Below are 18,607 nucleotides of genomic sequence, written 5' to 3'. Positions count from 1 at the left end.
ATTCCAGGTGGAAAAGGGGGATTTTGGTTCCTTACAAAGCACTCGGAGCCTCTTCCCATGATCCCAAGATCTCTGTTGTAGCGGGAATACTGCCCCTTTCCGTACTGATTCTATCTGCGCTCCAAGCCTCTGGAACAGCCTTCGAGGTGAGGAGTTGGTGCTCTGAAACATAAAAGCATCATTCCCGTATTATCCATAAGGAAAACTACTATGAGGTGTAAGACAATGAGGCCCCAAACTACTCCTTTAGTAAGAATTGAGGAGTTTTGGGAATGGGAGTCTTTGGGAATAAGCAGGAATTGCTGCTTTTCCCTGTTAGAGGTTGTGTTTCCTTTGGATTGGAATGGAAAAGCCATGGAATCCATAGATACCTCCCAAAACCTTAGCGTGGTCCAAAGAGGAGTTATCCATTGGGATCCATCCATGTGTAAGGTTGGAGCAGCAACTTCCTTCCCTGATATCACTTCTTGGATGCAAGGAAAAAGGTAGGGAAAAGTGGGAATTGTCTGGATGGGGAGGTCCTGTTTTCCGGATCTGAGATGAGGAAGCTTGGCTTTGGTTGATCCCATTTGGAGCTGGATTGCTGAAGAGGTTGGAAGTCTGAAGCCACACTGGATAGGGAGAACTGTGAATGCTGCTTATCCCGGATCCACTGAGGTTTGTGAGCCATCCAGGATCATTCCTCCAAGTGTTGGAAAACTTTTCCAAAGGCTTTGGACTTCCTCTGGAGCCATTGGGCTGCTTTTTCCTCCCTGAATTCCTATGGGGATTCAAAGCTCTTCCCAAATGCAGGGAGGAGATTTGGGAAGAACAGGAAGAGGTTTTTAGGGATTCTGCACTTGGATTCCTAGGTTTTAATGGAATGGGATGGGAAAAAGGCTGGGATCCATCTGGTGGAAGGGCTAAAAGCTCTTCTGTTGTAAGGCTGATGGAGTCAGGATCAGGCTCCTTGGATCTCCTACACAAGGAAGGAAGGAATTCCAAGCCGAGGTGTGGAGGGAAGGATTCAAGGCCTGGAAAACAAAGGAATATTGGCAATGTGTGCTCGCAGCCCAGAAAGCCAACTGTATCCTGGACTGCATCAAGAGGAGCGTGACCAGCAGGTCGAAGGAGGTGATCCTGCCCCTCTGCTCTGCTCTCGTGAGACCTCACTTGGAGCATTGTGTGCAGTTCTGGTGTCCTCAACATAAAAAGGACCTGGAGCTGTTGGAACAAGTCCAGAGGAGGCCACGAGGATGAGCAGGGGCTGGAGCAGCTCCTGTATGGAGACAGGCTGAGAAAGTTGGGGCTGTTCAGCCTGGAGAAGAGAAGGCTGCGTGGAGACCTCAGAGCAGCCTTCCAGTGTCTGAAGGGGGCTACAAGGATGCTGGGGAGGAACTATTCATTAGGGATTGTAGTGACAGGACAAGGGGTAACGGGTTCAAACTGAAACAGGGGAAGTTTAGATTGGATCTAAGGAAGAAATTCTTTACTGAGAGGGTGGTGAGGCACTGGAATGGGTTGCCCAGGGAGGTTGTGAATGCTCCATCCTTGGCGGTGTTCAAGGCCAGGTTGGATGAGGCCTTGGGTGCCATGGTTTAGTGTGAGGTGTCCCTGCCCATGGCAGGGGGGCTGGAACTGGATGATCTTAAGGTGCTTTCCAACCCTGACTGTTCTATGATTCTATATTCCATGGATTAGTCCAATACAAGGATAAAGTGGGCAGGAGATGATGGGAGAGAAGAAGGGGGGAAAAGAGGAAGAAGAAGAGGAGGGAGAAAAAGAGGGAGAAAAAGGGGAAAAGGGAAGAAAATGGGGGGGGAAGGGGGAAAACGGTGGGGAAGAGGAGTGGAAGAAAGGGGGTGTGGAAGAAAGGGGGTGTGGAAGAAAGGGGGGGGTAAGAGGGGGGTAAGAGGGGGGGTAAGGCGGGGTAAGGGGGGGTAAGGGGGGGGTAAGAGGGGGGGTAAAGAGGGGGGGAAGGTGGGGAGAGGGTGGAAGGGGCGTGGAAGGGGGGTGGGAAGTGGGGTGAAGAGGGGGGTGAAGGGGGGGTGAAGGGGGGGAGGTGGGGGGGAGGGGGGTGAGGAGGGGGGTGAGGAGGGGGGTGAGGAGGGGGGTGGAGAGGGGGGTGGAGAGGGGGGTGGAGAGGGGGGTGGAGAGGGGGGTGGAGAGGGGGGTGGAGAGGGGGGTGCAGGGGGGGGTGAAGGGGGGGGTGAAGGGGGGGGAAGGGGGGGGTGAAGGGGGGGTGAAGGGGGGGTGAAGGGGGGGTGAAGGGGGGGGTGAAGGGGGGGGTGAAGGGGGGATGGGAAAGTGTTCGGGGGAAGGAAGAAGAGGGGGGAAAAGGAGCAATTACTACCTTGCTTTTCCTTGGCACAGCACTTGGGAAACCTGTTTTCCTTAGGGATGCTCCCATGGATGCAGATCTTCCCCATGCTTCCGTAGGGAAATGCTTGGTTCAGGTTGAAGTCCTCAATGTAGGCTTCCAAGGCTTCTGATGCAGAGCTGTAGGGATGCTCCTTGTAAAGGATGGAATACGCCTGGGAATAGTGGCTGCTCCAGGGAGTAAGGAGGGAGGACACTGGGGATGCAGGGGCTGATCCAGGTTTTCCGGCCATGATCCATGTGGGAGTCTTCCCCATGCACCTACAAGGAAAGGACAAGGAACAACGTGCACTAAAGGAGTTACTCACCATCTATTACATGATGCAAGATGGGTCCCTTTGGGATGACCATTGGGATCCAAAGAGAAGCACAACGCAGTGAATGAAGGGATGGGATTGGGAATAACAGCGGGAATGGGGTGGGGGGGAAGCACATAGGACAGCATGCTCAGCACCATCAGCCCCACAGCAGCATCAGCCCCATAGCATCCCCATCAGCTCCACATCATCCCAATCAGCCCCACATCAGCATCATCAACCCCACATCATCACCATCAGCCCCACAGCAGCATCAACCCCATAGCATCACCGTCAGCCCCACATCGTCACTATCAGCTCTACATCAGCATCAGCCTCAAACCATCAGCATCAGCCCCACATCGTCACCATCATCCCCATCAGCCTCACATCATCCCCACATCATCCCCGTCAGCCCCACATCAGCATCAGCCCCACATCGTCCTCATCAGTCCCGCATCATCACCATAAGCCCCACATCATCCTCATGAGCCCCACATCATCCTCATGAGCCCCACACCATCCTCATGAGTCCCACATCAGCATCAGCCCCCACATCGTCACCATTCCCGCCCCGCCATTACCCCCCACCAAGCCACAATTATCCCCCCCCCCTTTTCCTCACAAGACGCGGTCATCACATAGAATGAACCCCTTAAAGCGCCATAAAGGGGCCTCATCCCGCCCCATTTCAGCCCTATTCCCGCCGGGTATCCGCCTTCATCCCCACCGCTCTCACCTCAACCCGCGGGGCGCGTTTGAAACGGCCGCGCTCCGCCACAAAATGGCGCCGCGCAGGGCATGCTGGGAGTTGTAGGCGCGGCACAGAGAGCAGAGCGAGTACTACGATTGCCATCATGACCGCGGCGGAATGGCGGCGGTTTGCAGGACACTGTGGGAGCTGTAGGCATAGCAGTGACTGCAGTTCTAGGGAGGACTACAACTCCCGGCATGCCCCACGGTCGGATGGCGGCCTGCGCGCAGCTCATTGTGGGAGCTGTAGACGCTACGTTGATGCCATAGCAGGAACCACAACTCCCACAGTGCCCCGCGGCGGGCGGTGCAGGAGGCCTGCGAGCAGGGCATTGTGGGAGTTGAAGGCTCTGCGTTGCAGGCAGCACCAACAGGACTGCAATTCCCAGCACGCCCCGCTGCAGAATGGCTTCCGGCTCGCAGTACATTGTGGGAGTTGTAGGCACGGCATTGCTTTTATTGCTCTCAGGACCACGATTTCCATCATGCCCCACGCTGGGAATGGCGCCTAGCGCGCAGTACATTATAGGAGTTTTAGGGGCAGCACTGCGGCAGCGCTAGAGAGGACCATAATTCCAATCATGCCCCGTGCTGGAATGGCAGCGAGAAAGCAGTGCATTGTGAGAGTTCAAGGCGCAGCATTGCTGTTAGCAATAAGACTACAACTCCCAGCGTGCTTCGCGGCGGAATGGCGACTGCGCCCACAGCAAAGTGGGAAACGTAGGCGCAGCATTGCCTGCGTTGTGACGGAGGACCACAACTCCCATCATGCCCCGCGGCGGAGAAGACATGACGAAGTGGGATGGAAAACTTACCTCAGCTTTGGAGGAACGGGTGCGTGAATTGAGGAGGAGAGCAAGGCTGATCATTCCATGAAAGCTGTGGCTTCAGTCTCTGGTGAGCAGGTTCCCAGATGTCCTAGGTTTAGCAGCAGCAGTTCAGTTTTTCTCCTTCTTAGTAGCTGGTGTAGTGCTGTGTTTTTGACTTTCGGGCTGGGAGTAATACTGATAAAGCCGATGTTTTCAGTTGCTGGTCAGAATGTTTACCCTGACCAAGGACTTTGTGAGTCTCATTCTCTGCCAGGGAGGAGGAGAAGCCAGGAGGAAGCAGGGACAGGACACCTGACCCAAACTAGCCAAAGAGGTATTCCATACCACAGCACGTCATGCTGGGGGATGTAACTGGGAGCTACCCGGAAGGGCACGTCCTCTTTTTTGTCGGGCTCTTTTCCGGTGGGCGGTATCGTATTCTCTTCCCCTGTTATTTCTCTTATCATTATTATTGGTGGTAGCAGCAGTGATTTGTGTTATACCTTAGTTACTGGACTGTTCTTATCTCAACCCGTGGGAGTTACATTCTCTCGATTCTCCTCCCCATCCCTCTGGGCGGGGCGGGGGAGTAGAAACTGCGTGGTTCTAATTTACGGCCTGGGCTTAAACCACGACACCAGATGGAGTGAAAGAGCTGATTTTACTTCAGCTCCTGGGATAAAGACTAATCCCTGTCAACAAGACATAAGTGATCAATGTGATGACAATTAGAGGGGCCCAGCCTCCAGCCAGGTGGAGGTAGGGGACAATCAGATTTACTCGACTGTGATGCCTGGCACATCAGTCCCACAAAAGTATAAGGCTCTAGTAGATACCGGTGCACAGTGTATCCTGATGCCATCAAGCTGTCAAGGGGTGGAACCCATCTATATCTCTGGAGTGACAGGAGGATCCCAAGAGTTAACTGTACTGGAGGCTGAGATCAGCCTGACTGGGAGGAAATGGCAAAAGCACCCCATTGTTACTGGTCCAGAGGCTCCATGCATCCTTGGCATAGACTACCTCAGGAGAGGGTACTTCAAAGACCCAAAAGGGTAGCGATGGGCTTCTGGTATTGCTGCTTTGGAGACAGAGGAAATTGAGCAGCTGTCCACCTTGCCTGGTCTCTCAGAGGATCCTTCTGTTGTGGGGTTGCTGAAGGTCGAATTAAAACAAGTGCCAATCGCGACCACAACAGTGCACCGGCGGCAATATCGCACCACCCGAGACTCCCTGATTCCCACCCATAAGCTGATCCATAGACTGGAGAGTCAGGGAGTGATCAGCAGGACCCGCTCACCCTTTAATAGCCCCATATGGCCAGTGTGAAAGTCTAACGGAGAGTGGAGACTAACCACAGAGTATTGTGGCCTGAACGAAGTCATGCCACCATTGAGTGCTGCCGTACCAGACATGCTAGAACTCCAGTATGAACTGGAGTCAAAGGCAGCCAAGTGGAATGCCACAACTGATATTGCCAATGCATTCTTCTCAGTTCCTTTGGCAGCAGAGTGCAGGCCACAGTTTGCTTTTACTTGGAGGGGCGTCCAGTACACTTGGAACCGACTGCCCCAGGGGTGGAAACACAGCCCTACCATCTGCCACGGACTGATGCAGACTGCACTGAAGAGGAGCAAGCTCCAGAACACCTGCAATACATTGATGACATTATTGTGTGGGGTGATACAGCAGAAGAAGTCTTTGAAAAAGGGAGGAAAATAATCCAAATCCTGCTGAAAGCCGATTTTGTCATAAAATGGAGTAAGGTCAAGGGACCTGCACAGGAGATTCAATTTTTGGGAATAAAATGGCAAAATGGATGTCGCCAGATCCCCACAGATGTGATCAACAAAATAACAGCAATGTCTCCACCAACTAATAAGAAAGAAACACAAGCTTTCTTGAGTGCTGTGGGGTTCTGGAGAATGCACATCCCAAATTACAGTTTGATTGTAAGCCCTCTCTATCAAGTGACCCAGAAGAAAAATTATTTTCAATGGGGCCCTGAGTAAGAACAAGCCTTTGAGCAAATTAAACGTGAGATAGTTCATGCAGTAGCCCTTGGACCAGTTCAGATTGGGCCAGATGTAAAAAATGTACTGTACACCGCAGCCGGGGAGAATGGTCCTACCTGGAGCCTCTGGCAGAAAGCTCCAGGGGAGACTCGAGGTCGACCCCTCAGCTTTTGGAATCGGGGATACAAAGGATCTGAGGCCAGCTATACCCCAACTGAGAAAGAGATACTGGCAGCCTATGAAGGGGTTCGAGCTGCTTCGGAGGTGATTGGCACTGAAACACAGCTCCTCCTGGCACCCCGGTTGCCCGTTCTGGGCTGGATGTTCAAAGGCAGGGTCTCCTCTACACGTCATGCAACCGATGCTACACGGAGTAAGTGGGCTGCACTAATTACACAACGAGCTCGAATAGGAAATCCCAGTCGTCCAGGCATTCTAGAAGTCATCATGGAATGGCCAGAGGGTAAAGATTTTGGAATGTCACCAGAGGAGGAGGTGATGCGTGCTGAAGAGGCCCCACCATATAATAAACTGTCAGAAAGTGAAAGGCAGTATGCCTTGTTTACTGATGGGTCCTGCCGTATTGTGGGAAAGCATCGGGGATGGAAGGCAGCTGTAAGGAGTCCTCGATGACAAGCTACAGAAACTGCTGCAGGAGAGGGTGAATCGAGTCAGTTTGCCGAGGTGAAAGCCATCCAACTGGCCCTAGACATTGCTGAATGAGAAAAGTGGCCAGCACTTTATCTCTATACTGAGTCATGGATGGTGGCAAATGCCCTGTGGGGGTGGTTGCAGCAATGGAAGCAGAGCAACTGGCAACGCAGAGGTAAACCCATCTGGGCTGCTGCACTGTGGCAAGATATCGCTGCCCGGGTGCAGAACCTGGTGGTGACGGTACGCCATGTAGACGCCCATGTACCCAAGAGTCGGGCCACTGAGGAACACCAGAACAACCAACAAGTGGATAAAGCTGCTAAGATTGAAGTGGCTCAGATGGACTTAGTTTGGCAACATAAGGGTGAATTATTTTTGGCCTGGTGGGCCCATGACACTTCAGGCCATTAAGGCAGAGATGCAACATACAGATGGGCCCGTGATCGAGGGGTGGACTTAACAATGGACACTATTGCCCAGGTTATTCATGAGTGCGAAACGTGCTGCAATTAAGCAAGTCAAACGGTTAAAGCCTCTTTGGTATGGAGCACGATGGCTGAAGTACAAATATGGGGAGGCCTGGCAGATTGATTATATCACACTCCCACCAACCTGCCAAGTCAAGCGCCATGTGCTTACCATGGTGGAAGCAACCACCGGATGGCTGGAAACATACGCTGTGCCCCACGCCACTGCCTGGAACACTGCCCGGGACACTGCCCTGGGCCTTGAGAAACAGATTTTGTGGCAACACAGCACCCCAGAAAGAATTAAGTCAGACAGTGTGACTCATTTCTGCAACAGTCTTACAGACATTTGGGCCAAAGAGCATGGCATTGAGTGAGTATATCACATCCGCTACCATGCACCAGCCTCTGGGAAAATCGAATGGTACAATGGGCTGTTAAAAACTACACTGAGAGCAATGGGTGGGGGAACTTTCAAACACTGGGATGCACATTTACCAAAAGCCGCCTGGTTGGTCAACACCAGAGGACCTGCCAACAGGGCTGGCCCAGCCCAGTCAGAATTTTTATGGAGACCTCATAGCAGCCTTCCAGTATCTGAAGGGGGCTACAAGGATGCTGGGGATGGACTATTCATTAGGGACTGTAGTGACAGGACAAGGGGTAACGGGTTCAAACTTAAACAGGGGAAGTTTAGATTGGATGTAAGGAAGAAATTCTTTACTGTTAGGGTGGTGAGGCACTGGAATGGGTTGCCCAGGGAGATTGAGAATGCTCCATCCCTGGTGGTGTTCAAGGCCAGGTTGGATGAGGCTTTGGGTGGCATGGTTTAGCGTGAGCTGTCCCTGCCCATGGCAGGGGGGTTGGAACTAGATGATCTTAAGGTCCTTTCCAACCCTAACTATTCTATGATTCTATGTTTCTATGATTTTCACTGGCCTCTGCCAAGGCAATGCTGTGGAGCAGTTCTTCTGTGAAATCCCCAAGATCCTCAAGCTCTCCTGCTCACCCTCCTACCTCAGGAAAGCTGGGCTTCCTGTGGTTAGTGCCCTGATTGCTATGGGGTGTTTTGTTTTCATTGTGGTGTCCTATGTGCAGATCTTCAGGGCTGAGGATCCCCTCTGAGCAGCGATGCCACAAAGCCTTTTCCACGTGCCTCCCTCACCTGGCCATGCTCTCCCTGCTTGTCAGCACTGATATCTTTGCCTGTCTGAAGCACCCCTCCATTTCCTCCCCATCCCTGGATTGGGTGATGGCAGTGCTGTACTTGGTGGCGCCTCCAGCAGTGAACCATCTACAGCCTGAGGAACAAGGAGCTCAAGGATGCTCTGAGGAAGCTGGTGACTGGATGTGTTTCAGCAGCCATACTCTGCCTGCTTTCCTCTGCAAAGGGCTCCAAATGTACGTCATGACAGGCCAAGTCTATCTTTTCTGCTTTCCAGTTGTTTTCCTTTTTCCACTTGTGATGTTGCTCTCTTCAAAGACATGTCAGTTTTCATCCCCTGCTACTTACACATCGACATACCTTGTCTGACCCACAGACTTTGTGTCAGTGGGGGTCTGTCATTGTATTTGAGCACAATAAACCATCCTGCAGCAACTTTTTCTCTGTGCTATGTCCTCACATGGCAGGAGTGAAGGGGAATGAAATCAGCTTTCTGGCTGCTCCAGCTCTGGGATGGCTGCTCTGTGCCTGGGGCAGGAAGAGCTCTTGAGGAGCCCAAGGGCTGTTGTGCTGGAGTGGGGAGATGGGATGGCATGGGGGGCTGCAAACCTCTCAGAGTGTCCTGGGCAGGAGAGCAGGGACTCCCCTGCAGTGGCACAGGCTGGGGCTGCCTGGCTGGGAGCACCCCATGCAAAAGGTCTGGGTGGGCAGGAGCTGGAGAGGAGGCAGTGTGTGCCCTAGCAGCAAGGGAGGGCAGCAGCATCACGGGCTGCATGACCAGGAGCACAGCAGGAGGACAAGGGAAGGGATGCTCTGGAATACTCCATCCAGGTTTCAGATCCCCAATTCAGGAACACTATTGGCAAGCAGGAGTGGATTTAGCAATGGGCCCTCAGGACAGGCAGGGACTGGAGCACGGTGCCTGTAGGGAGAGGCTGGGGGAGCTGGGCTTGTCCAGCCTGGAGAAGGGAAGGCTGATGGGGACCTGAGAGCTTGGGAAGGGAAGGCTGTCAGGGACTGGCTGCCTGTACTGGCAAGGACATGGAGAACACAGAACCAGGCTCCTCACCATGGTGCCTGGTGGGAGGACAAAAGGCAATGGGGGATAGTGACAGAAGAGAGGTTCAGCCAGGACACAGGGAAACCTTGTTCCTACAGGCTCAGGCAAGTGCTGCATCAGGTCACCCAGAGATGCTGTGCAGCCTCTGGCCTTGGGGATTTCCAACTCAGACTGCATCAAGCCTTGAATCACTTGCTCTGACCCTGTTCCTGCCGGGTTGGACTTGAGACCTCCTGGGGTCCCTTCTAACCTTTGTTCTCTTATGATCCTACAATGATGGGCTTATGAAGGGTCACAAAGACGCTCTAAGGGCTGGAGCACGTCTCCAATGACAACAGGCTGAGAGAGCTGAGGGTGTTCAGCCTGGAGAAGAGAAGGCTCCAGGGAGGCCTTACTAAGCCCATACCTAAACAGAGCCTGCAAGGGGAGGGGCTTTCAGCAAGGGTGTGCAGTGACAGGACAAGGGCAAGTGGCTTTAAGCTGAAAGAGGGGGGATTTAGATCAGACATTAGGAAGAAGCTCTTCCCTGTGAGGGTGCTGAGGCGCTGGCACAGGGTGCCCAGAGAAGCTGTGGCTGCCCCATCCCTGGCAGTGTTCAAGGCCAGGTTGGACACAGGGGCTTGGAGCAAGCTGCTCTAACGGGCTACTCTAAAACACTGCCATAACACCCAGAAACACCCATGAGACATCTCAAAACCAAACCCAAACCACCCCCACAACACCTGATGGACACCCTAAAATGTCACCAGAGCCCCAAAACAACACTAGGATCCCCCAAATTCCTCATGTCCTTGCCCCCTTCCTGCCATGATCCTGTGAACCTAAATCACACTGTATGTGTCCCTCTCCGTGAGGACACCGGTGCAGTCCCCGCGCCCCCGGGGCTGCTCGGACGAGGATCCGGGAGCAAGCAACATTCGCCTGATGAGCTGCGCCTGTATCCTTTTGCAGGAACACCTCTGTACTACCCGCCGGAGTGGTTTCTCTACCACTGAGCGCGGGGTCTCCGCCGGTCCCCAACGGCCGCTCCAGGCCGAACGGAAGCGGGTCGTTCCCGCCCTTACCCGGCCGCGGCTCGGGGGTCGCGGTGCCGTGCGGCCTGGGCTGGGCGGGGCAGCCAGGGGCACGGATGGCGGCAGCTGCCGGGCCGCTGAGGTGGGGGGAAGAAGAGGCCGCGGCCCCGAGACTCCGCGCGATGCCGCCTGTGGCGGGCGGAGCGGGGCCTGGGGGCGGACGGGGGAGCGCCAGCGGCGGTGCTGCCTCGCCAGAGCTGGCGGCGAAGGCTCGTCCAGCGCCGCCGCAGCCAGGAGCGGGAGAGCCGGGCGGCGCCGCGAGCCCCGGCGGAGCGGCCGGGAGGACGCGCCGGGGTCTGAGGGGAGGCGGGGGCCACCATGGCGGGGAGCGGCGGAGGAAGGGCTTCGAGCCGCCCAGAGCTCTCGCCGCCGCCGCACCTGTTGCTGCCGCTGCTGCAGCCGCTGCCTCGCTCTCAACGCCTGTGACTCGCGGGCACCGGGCGCCCGCTGCCACCGGATGGAGCGGCCGGCGGGGGGGGGGGAGGAGTTCGCGGCCGCGGGAGCACGTGAAACGGCGGAGCGGGCCCAGCCCGGGCCGGCGAGCGGGCTCGTACGACCCCCGCCGGGCTGCAGCATCTGCGCGGCCGAACCGTGGGGCTGGGACCGCGGCGCGCCCTGTCCGAGCCCTCCGTGGGGAGCCTGTTCCTCGCTTTGAGCCTTTTCCCTGCTGCCTCGCCGTTTACCGGAGGTACTCGGACCCCCTCCCGCCCGCTCCTCCCGCGCCGCTTTTATTCATAGCGGGTAAACCCCGCTCTCCGCGGAGGGCTGGATCCAGCCTTCCCCCTGCTGCTCTCGAGGGCTGGTCCTGAGTAACGCGGCTCCGGGAGCCTTTGAGGGACCCGCAGAGTCAGTCTTGGTGGGAGACAAACCGCCGGGCCCCGCAGCAGCCACGCTGCGCTTCCCCGCACCCTGCACTCTCACAGCATCCTTCATCCCGCAATCCCGCAATAAAGGGATGGCTCCGTTCCATCAAGTGCTTCTTTTATTTCAATATGCATGGACAACAAACGAACAAGATTCCTGCATTTCCCTACGCTATGAACACAAATCCCGATGGCTCAACACTCAGTCCCCTGGCCAGACGCAACAGTGCAGCCAGCCAGGGCCAGCCCCCCCAGCCCCAGCCAAGACACCTCTGGAGAAAAGCAACCCTCAGCTGCAGGCTGAGAATCTGCTCGCGGCAGGGAAATGGTAGCGATCAGAACTATGGCCATAGGGAGCTGGGAAGCAGGAGCCACTCCGCACCTCTGCCACACTGCTGGCAGGAGCACTACGGACCTGGGGACGGGCAGGGGAGACACACGGAGGGAAGGACCCACATGGAAAACCTGGGGATTGGCAGCTGTAGGAGCCAGGTGCGGGTTGGAAACCCTTGAAAATTATAATTAAAGAAATATATCACCCACCAGCCAGAGCTCTTTAAAAACACAAGAACAAAGTCATAAAAAGAAGTTAAAAACCAAACCTGGAGCAACAAGAGAAAAGGTAAAATCTTCTATCACTAAAATCACTGTTAAGAGCTGTACAACAAACTTTGCTCTTGTAGAACTGTTGAGGGTTAAAGAGGAAAGAGCATAAAACTAGACTGTGGAAAGGAAAACACTAACCAGCAAGGAGCGAGAGAAATGCTGGTGGCACCATCGAGGAGCTTACCGAGTGTAGAAGATGCCCAGCACCAGCTTTCTGTCCTGCCTCTTTGGCTGTAGGAGCAGGGCCCAGACATTCGCACTCTGTGAGCCGTGCTCCAGGATGCCCCAGAATGGGCACCAGAGAGGAGAGGCGGTAAGGTGATGGAGTTTGAGGTGGGAAAGCGAGGAGTGAGAGCAATGCTGGTAGCACTGTTGTGGAGCTCAACACGTGTAGAAGATGCCCAGCACCAGCATTCTGTCCTGCCTCTTTGGCTGTGGAAGCAGTGCCTGGATGTTCTCCCTCCAGGACACCTCAGAGCAGGTACAAGAGAGTAGAGTTAGTATGCAGATGGAGTTTGAGGTGGGAAAGCGAGGAGCGACAGCAATGCTGGTGGTACTGTTGCGGATTTCACTAAGTATAGAAGGTGCCCAGCACCAGCTTTCTGTCCTGGCTTCTCATCTGCTGGGGCAGCGGCCAGACATTCGTGCTCTGTGAGCCATGCTCCAGGCCACTCAAGAGTGGGCACCAGAGATGAGAGGCAGTATGCAAATGGAGTTTGAGGTGGAAAGCGAGGAGCGAGAGCAATGCTGGTGGCACCAATGCAGAGCTCACCATGTGTAGAAGATGCCCAGACCAGCTTTCTGTCCTCGCTCTTTGTCTGTTGGGAGCAGAAGCCGGATGTTCACACTCTGTGAGCCATGCTCCCGAACTCCCAAGGGTGGGCACCAGAGAAGAGAGGCAGTACACAGATGGAGTTTGAGGTGGGAAAGTGAGGAGTGAGAGCGATGCTGGTAGCACTGTTGTGGAGCTCAACACGTGTAGAAGATGCCCAGCACCAGCATTCTGTCCTGGCTCTTTGGCTGTGGGAGAAGAGGCCATACGTTTGTGCTCTGTGAGCCATGCTCCAGGACACTCGAGAGCGTGTACCAGAGAGGAGAGGCAGTACGCAGATGGAGTTTGAGGTGGGAAAGTGAGAAGCGACAGCAATGCTGGTGGCACCGTTGCGGAGCTCACCGCGTGTAGAAGATGCCCAGCACCACCTTTCTGTCCCTTCTCTTCAGCAGCGGGAGCGGGGGCCCAACGTTCTGCTCTGCGTTGTGTGCCACTGAACGGCCGCGAGAGGGCGCCGTAGAGGTTGCACGCAATTGGTCTTTTAGGTGGGAAAGCGGGGAGCAAGAGCAATGCTGGTGGCATCGTTGCGGAGCAATGTGCGTGCAGAAGAGGCCCAGCAGCATCTTTCTGTCCTGGCTCTTCAGCTGTCGGAGCAGCGGCTGGATGATCATCCTTGAGCCTCTCTTTTTTTAGCAGGGTATAATACAAATGACATTCAAATAATAACATCTTTGTCGAGTGCTTTTTCTGTGGAGAACGATGACATGTAAATCTACCTCTCTTCCAGAAGCTGTAGTCAGAATTACTGAAAGTAGAGATTTGATGTGATCTTTCTTCTAAGGTCACATCTCTCTCTCAGCCAGCTTGTGGGCACAGTAATTCTGTAATATGGTTTTGGTTTCTTTCATGGAAGCCAAGTCTTTCCTGAGAGCACCGAGTTCTCTGTCAGCTCTTCTCATTTTTCAGTCTGACTCAAAATGCACTTTAGTTTTGAAGCTGCTGTGCACCAGAAAAAGACATTTTATACAGATGCTTTTTTTGTTACATTAGTTATTTTATCACTCTAAGGTAGTAGGATTAGTTGAGACAACAGAAACAGTTACAAGATCGTTATCCACATCAACTTTACATAAATGACATCTATAAAAGAAATCTCATTGAAAATTCAGCTATGTTTTTATTATTAACATCATTAGTCTGACACAATTTTAGCTGCTTAAATTTTTGTTTCAGTCGAAGTCCTGAATTACTTAAACTGATGAAAAAGGGGGTAAAATGACAGATATATCATCATATCTTGGTTTTCATATGAACACCAAAACCAAATCTCTGGTAGCAGACATGCATGGTTATACTTCCAGAAAATTTGACTGCTTAACAATACTAAAAGTGACTTTGCTGCTTCTGGAAGGCTAGAGTGTAGCATTGCCATATATTTTAATATTTAAACTGAGGACATGTTCTGTTTGAAGTAATTTTAACGAAAACTAGGGCACATGAATGGAGTCAGTGGGCTTTGTATGTGGAGATTTATAGATCTTGGCTGAAGCAAGACGTCTTGCAGTAAGACTGGTATCAGCTGAGAAACTTCTTTTCTCCTAGTACATCCAGATTCTCTGCTATCTGGAGTACTCTTCCAACAGCTATGTTGTGTCTCAGATTCAGAAAAAAACAATTAGTCTTAACAACATTTCTGAGCTTCCCACAGTCAGGAGTTGGCTGTTTCACGTAAGTACCTTATATTCTGTTACTAAAAAAGGATAAAAGTCACCTTGTTATTGCTTGGGAACAGACCAGGATGCATCTCCTTCCTTTGATTGTTCAGTAATGGTCAAGAAATTTCCTGTGCTCAGCAAGAGCACAGCTGATTCAAACAAAAGTCACGATTGCAACTAAGGACTAGTCTGATCTTTGATTTTAGATTGCTGATTTGTGTATGTATCAAACTATATGTGAAGCAGAGAAGCTGATTTCTTTTTCTGTTATTTTTACTAAATAACAGAAACACCCTGTGAGAATGTCCATCTTCTGAAACTACAATTCATGAAATGATTTGGGATTACCCCTGTGTACTGGGATTTGGTTATGACCCCAGCTTATTATAACCAGGTTTTTTTCCTGCTGGTAATTCTTGTCTTAAGCCATTGCTAAGTTTCAACAAGCATGCAACTAGAGCTTCATATAGTCTTCCTTATTGATGACAGTGGACAAATATACCAAGGCAAATTGCTAAATCAATATAGGTCTGCAAATCATGTTATCAACAGCATCTGCAATGTATTTAGCATATTGCAGAGTGGTTTGACTGATGGGACATAATTAAATGGATCGAAAAATATCTAATACTAAGAATAATAGAAGTGTATGTGCCAGAAAATGTGTCAGTACCAGAGTGGCATAGAGGAACACAATTTTGCCGATCTGTGGCATACTTGGCATAAATGAGATTCTGTTCCTTCTTACACATTCAGTTAAAATATTGTGCCACCTACAGTGTGTTGGCTTCACTTACAATGCCTAAAATCATTGGGATGCTGAATGCTCTCCCTTTGTGTTGTTACAAGAGTGTTGTTTTCTAAGAACTCCAGGAAGAGAGTTCTCTGATGGCTAAAATGCTATTGAGAGAGGTGTCAAGAAAGTAATTTGTGGTCACTACTTGCTTTCCTTCCTTTAACATTTGAGATTCTTTGCTTTGTATTACAGTAAATTCCTTATGCTTTCTTTACTTTTTTTCAGTTTGTTAAGAATCACCTTTCATTTGTACTCCTTATAGCATGTAACAGGTATCCCAGCAAGTGCTGCCTTTGGTACTACTGAGAACTCCTAGTGAAGTATTAGTGTCTGGTGGTGTTTCATCTATCTAAGTAGCAAGCACTCGGTGATTTTTCATCATCATACTGCAATGCTCTGAATAGCAACACTGACAGACACTGAAATACAGATTTTAGACAAGGTTAGTTTAAGATGTATCCTTTTAAATTTCTGTCATGGTTTAAGCTCAGTGTGGGGAAAGAAGATGGGGAGTGAGTGAGCTGCTGCGTGTTTCTGAGTTACTGGCTGAGCTTAAACCATGACAATTTCATGGTCTCCTTTATGTGTTTGACAGATGTTTAGAGATGACACATCTCCGTGTTTTTTTCACTGATACAGCTAGATATATATTAACTGAACATACTTCTTTAAAAACAGAAGGAACCATGCTTAAAAGTATAATTTGAGACTAAAATCAGCCAGAAAAACCAGAAAATGTCATGAGTACTTTTGCTTGAGCATGTGTGTAATAACGCTATTTCTACAGTATTCTATTACTACTTTCTTTACTAGGCTGTCACTGTTTGCAACTCAATAAATAGACAATGGGCATGTGCTAAAGAAACTTTCCTTCATGGCTTAGCTGGGTCTCTGCATTCATTTGCTCCTAGTATCAAGCAACATTTTGCTAACTGCTGATTTACAGGACCTTCCCTGATCCCCTCCACCTCAGCTTCATACTACACACACATTACCAGCACAGATCAGATACCTGGTGTAAAACTTATCTAAGCACTAACTAAGCTTGACATTAACAAAATTAGCTGAAACAGAAAATGCCATGAAACCTTGTGTTTGGCTATTGCTACCTTTAGCACCTCAAGCAAAAAGAGATTTAAATGTTAGAGATGGATGCATGTAATCAAATAAATATCATAAATAACAATAAAATGCCTTAGAGGGGTTTTCCTCTTTTTGTTCTGATAGACATTGTCCTCTGATGGAGGAGCAGAGAAATTGGTGGGGGTTGTCTGCTTCTATTTGTTCTGCTTCTTTTTGTTTTAAAGTTATCTGAACAGAGAGTATTATCTTCTAGAAAATACAGGCAACGTTTAGAGAACAGTAGTGTGCGTTTATTATAAAATGGAGGTGCTTCTTCTAGTTACTGAAGTTACTGATAGGGCTTCTTTTGGAAAGCCCCTTTCATTGTATTTGAAATCAAAACACACAAAGTCTGAAATTAATGCATTCACTTAAAAATGCATGCAGGTTGCAATGTTCCTATGAAACCCAACCTCTTCACCCTTTTCATTGCTGTTGCTTTTATTACGGACTTGTAATAGTATTGTGTGATGTAATAGCCTTTCCAAAAAGCCAGCAACAATAAGCACTTTCCACTTCCATTTTAAATATCTAGGTCAAGTGAGAACGAATTTAAGACTAAGAATTTCTAAGAAGGATGGCAGTGGGAAGCCTGGTTTCACTTTGGGCATTTGAGGTGGATTCTTTCTTCCGAGGAGCACTGGTCTCCCACTGCTGCCTTTCCCTCTGTGAGACTGTTAGTAGCACCTTTTCTCTGTATCCAAGTCATCTCATTCCATGAAGCTTTGGGAGAATTAATGACAGTGCATCCTCAGCCAAATTTAACCAATAGGTTAAGAAACCATTGATTCCATTGATTTAAAGGGAACTGACATACATATATATATACAAAATGCTCAGAATGCTCATTTTAGTCTTAGCTTTTTTTCTGGAAAACAGGTCTGAAAACTCTCTCTGTTGACAGTCCTGAGAAAGTCTGTCACACACAGATTTTTGTAGCTGGATACTTAGGTTTTATATCAGATGTGTTGACCTCAGCAGTATTGCTTACGGAGGATGAGACTTTCCAGGCTGTGTCTTATGTGGTTCCTGCCCTTTTGCTAGAAAAGCTTAAATGGGAGCTGATCAGACAAAATAAGAAAAAAGAAAAAAGGAGAAAAAACAAACCAGAAGGGAGAAAAAATACAAACAGGGCTCACCAATTGCCCTGACAACTACATAATTTGAAACTGCACTCATAGATTGGGAGAATTCCCTATTATTACACAAGATTAAGATGTTTTCTAGCCCATTCTTTAATTAGGGAACCCAAGAATGTTATATTTGGACATTCAAATACCTATTTGTCTCTAGACCTTAATGGCATGCCTACCACAATAGCTTTTATAGCTAAGAATGGTTAAAAACTCAGAAGTAACTTGACAGAGTGAAGGCAGGGGGTTAAATTTATGTGTCACATAAACAATATGCAATGATCTGAAGTGCCTGGGTTATATAAAATGGTATTCTGGGGAAAGAAATAGAGGCAGATAGTTAAAAAGAAAAGATTTATAGCTATGAGTTCAAGAAAACATTTGCATCATCCCCTGTAGAATGCTCTCATCTTTGGTACTCTGTTGTGATGGCAGTGAAGTAGCTGTGAGTCTTCAATAAAATAATCAGTTATCCATCTTTCAATCTTTTCCTCTTTCTTTTGTTTTTCTTTCTGCTGATAAGAGTGAGAAGAAAAGAAAAACAACAAAAACAAACCATGGGTGTGAGAATTCAAATTCTCATTTTCCTGAGCACATCAGCAAGGTTTTCAAGACAGTCTGTCTCTTTTTGAAGTGGCTTACTTTTACTTTTGGTAAAACTTTTAGGGTAGATAAGAAAGCTTCATGTCACCTTAACCCAGCTAAAATCTTCCTGAGCACCAGAGCCAAAAAATGTTATCCAGAGGAACAAACAGAAGTGAGTGAAAAGACAAGTAGTAGTCCAAGGGGAATGATGGTCTGCAACAGGAATTGATTTAAAGTGGGACTGGAGGGAAGAGAAGGATTCTCAAGATGGTGATCGATGGTTTGTTGGTGTTTAAATCACAGTATGTAAAGCCTAAACCTTCATGGAGTCACCCTGGTTGGTTGTGAGTTTTCACACACTCCTT

General features: G+C 50.1%; 1 protein-coding gene and 1 long non-coding RNA gene across 2 annotated transcripts; one reads left to right on the top strand and one right to left on the bottom strand.

Annotated features, from left to right (window-relative positions):
• Positions 1-31: 31 nt before the first annotated feature.
• On the bottom strand, positions 32-3,425 carry LOC308228215 (lung adenoma susceptibility protein 2; the record flags this gene model as incomplete). Its single annotated transcript, XM_080631408.1, has 4 exons — positions 3,394-3,425; positions 2,333-2,619; positions 372-1,013; positions 32-162 (listed from the first exon to the last, which is right to left on the bottom strand). The coding sequence occupies exons 2-4, from the start codon at positions 2,613-2,615 to the stop codon at positions 32-34; spliced, it is 1,056 nt and encodes a 351-aa protein (XP_080487534.1). The 5' UTR covers positions 2,616-2,619; positions 3,394-3,425.
• Positions 3,426-4,167: 742 nt separating this feature from the next.
• Positions 4,168-8,952, top strand: LOC308228191. Its single transcript, XR_013958183.1, has 2 exons — positions 4,168-4,304; positions 8,451-8,952. It is a non-coding gene; the product is annotated as an uncharacterized lncRNA (long non-coding RNA).
• The last annotated feature ends 9,655 nt before the right edge of the window (positions 8,953-18,607 follow it).

This window comes from Psittacula echo, assembly GCF_963264785.1.
Source record: "Psittacula echo genome assembly, chromosome: 17".
NCBI lineage: Eukaryota > Metazoa > Chordata > Aves > Psittaciformes > Psittacidae > Psittacula > Psittacula echo.
This window is presented reverse-complemented; position numbering and strand designations above follow the sequence as displayed.